This window comes from Panthera leo, chromosome E2 (genome assembly GCF_018350215.1).
Source record: "Panthera leo isolate Ple1 chromosome E2, P.leo_Ple1_pat1.1, whole genome shotgun sequence".
In the NCBI taxonomy this organism is placed as follows: Eukaryota; Metazoa; Chordata; class Mammalia; order Carnivora; family Felidae; genus Panthera; species Panthera leo.
Window position 1 is genome coordinate 58765001 of NC_056693.1, and position 2661 is coordinate 58767661.

At 55.8% G+C, this 2661-nt stretch overlaps 1 protein-coding gene across 1 annotated transcript in view; it reads left to right on the forward strand.

Annotated features, from left to right (window-relative positions):
- The window catches only part of FOXL1 (forkhead box L1), a 2494-nt gene extending 535 nt beyond the window's left edge, over nt 1–1959 (forward strand). The window contains exon 1 of the mRNA XM_042919259.1: nt 1–1959. This exon is cut by the window's left edge and continues 535 nt beyond it. Within this exon, the coding sequence (XP_042775193.1) occupies nt 1–714 (714 nt within the window). The 3' untranslated portion in view covers nt 715–1959.
- Nucleotides 1960–2661: the final 702 nt, after the last annotated feature.

Below are 2661 nucleotides of genomic sequence, written 5' to 3' on the forward strand. Positions count from 1 at the left end.
TGCCTCGACATGTTCGAGAATGGCAACTACCGGCGCCGGAAGAGGAAGCCCAAGCCAGGCCCAGGGGCCCCCGAGGCCAAGCGGGCGCGCGCGGAGACCCACGAGCGCGGCGCAGAGGCGCAGCCCGGGGCGGGCAGCGGGGCAGGGCGCCGGGGCCCCGCCACCCCCCGCCGCGAGGGCGCGCCCGCGCGCCCCTCGCCCCTCGGGGGCGGCTCCTCTCCGCCCGCGCCCCTCCGCTGGCCTGGGCCCGTGTCCCCGGCGGAGGACGTGGGCGACGCTGTCCAGGGCGCGGCGGCGGCGGCGGCAGCGGCCTTGGCCACCGGCCAGCCGGCGCGCACGGTGGATGGTCCGGGGTCCCCTCCGCGCCCTGCCTCCCACAGCTCTCCCAAGAGCTCCGACAAGTCCAAGAGCTTCAGCATAGACAGCATCCTGGCGGGACGGCAGGGCCAGGAGCCTGCCGGAGGGGCCGAGCTCCCGGGGGGCGCCAAGCCTGCGCCCCGCAGCTGTCTGGGTGCCTCGCTTCTGGCCACCTCTGCGAGCCTCCCTCCGCCTTTCAACGCTTCCCTGATGCTCGACCCGCACGTCCAGGGCGGCTTTTACCAGCTCGGGATCCCTTTCCTCTCGTATTTCCCTCTGCAGCTTCCAGACACGGCGCTTCACTTCAGTAAAGCAAACGGTGGCGGTTCCTTCCCCTACCCTGGTCTGAGCTTGTGAGCGGCCCGGTCCCATCACCGGCGGGAAGGAGTCACGGTTTTTAAAAAAACGAGCTTTTCTTCTGCAACGTGTGGATCCCGGGAAGTGTTACCAACTTTTGCGCGCAGGTGGGCAGGGTCTCCTGCCTCCTCCAAGGTGAGGTGGACTTTCCCAGAACCCGGAGCACCATCGGAGATTTAAAAGACCCCGTCCCACTAGGACTTGGGCATCTCAGGCCTCCTGCGGAGAGAGCAGGAGACTTCCTCGACCTCAGGGCAGTCTAAGGGCATGGTCTCCCACTCCCCACCTCGGGTCCTGCGTGTCCAGAGCAGCAAGGGCCCAGACTACCCGACGGCGGGGCCCACAGATGCGGTGAGGGTGGTTTCAAACAGAACCACCATCTGTCTGACGGTGGCCAGCCCCCTGGTTTGTCCCTGTGGCCCAGGTCTTGGCTTTGAATCTGTGGGGTGATGGGTGTCCACAGCTGGGTTTGTCCCTGAAGTCCCGGCGTGGGGGCACCAGGAGTGACCTCTGCTTTTCAGGTTCTTCACGAGATCTAGGGCCTGGTGAGGATTTAAGACCAATGTCCAGGTGGACAGCTAAGAAATCACATTTCTGTTTTGAATAGAGAATTTCTCTCTCTTTTTTTCTTTCTAGACATTTTTACTGGGGATACGCTATATTCTTTGGCTAGATGCTTGACTTTTTCCTACAACGATGGCCCTGTGAAAATTCTATGTTAACAACCCCTATTAAGAAAGTGCACTCTATACGATAGCGTTTTGTTGTGTTACAATAGCTTGCCAGTCAATTCTCATGATCTCCAAGACATGTTACCAACATTAGCAGGCATCCCGTCTTGTTGCTTCTGTTTTTAAGGGATCAAAAGACAGCAGGGGACACCGGAAGTATATGACGAGGAGGGAAGGTGTCGTAGACACACAAGATTTTCCATGTGCATGTTTTTTTTCAAGCTCTAGGTTTGGGTTTTGCTACGTTTTCCAGAATTGCGTAGTAAAGGACCACTTTTCCTTAAGAAAGTTGGATGGAAACAAACACACACACACAAGCAGATACTGGGAGAGATGGGTCATGCTGGGCAGAGAAAAGGAATCTTCTGATGATATCTGCTGGAGGGTGCCTCTCTGGACCCCAAAGAACAGGAGGCTCAGAGGGAGGGTTCTATCAGACATCCTCTCTCTAAGCCTCTACCCTTGGGCCTAGAGCCTGCAGCTAAATAAACACCTTATGGAGGTGACTGGAAATCTGGGGGGGTGGGGAGCAGGAAGGCGGGGGCGGGGGGGGGGGAGGTGCTCTGCAACAGAGATCTGCTTAAGAAAATGGAGATTTTTACAGCCCAGTTCAGCTTGGAACTTTCGGGAAGCGCATCTGACCTCTTACAGTATCTCTCTTTGGGTTGCGTTGGGTGGGAAACTGGGTTTTCTGAGCCTCCAGGTTACTTTAACTTTATCTGACGTGGGAAAAGGCACAATAAGTCATGAGTCCTGGAGGTAAACTGAGATAGATCTCCCAAATAACTTTTAAAATGATTTCCAGGACTTATAGAAAAATGAACACAAGCTTTACAACAGGAGAGCCTAGTGGCTAATATATTCGGAAGGACATTTCAGACGAGCATAGTCATTTAATTATTAGTAAGCACAGGGTTGGCTTCCCGAGAATTTATCCCTAAAGCCACGTGCTACCGACGCATAAGTTTCCTCGAGCACGTTCTACCCAGGTTGGTGGGAACGTTTTGGTGAGCTGGCGAGTATCCTCGATTTTAAGAACTTTGACAAGAGCCCACTGTTGACATCCGGGCTCACTGCGATTAACACACGGGGCAGTGGCAGGCCTGTCTCGATATGTTGTTATCCCAGAGTCTCAGCCCCTGTGAATAAAGTTGTCTTTTCATTAACCTCTCAGTGACTGGTTCAGTGGATTACTGGGGGGAATAAGCAAACAGTG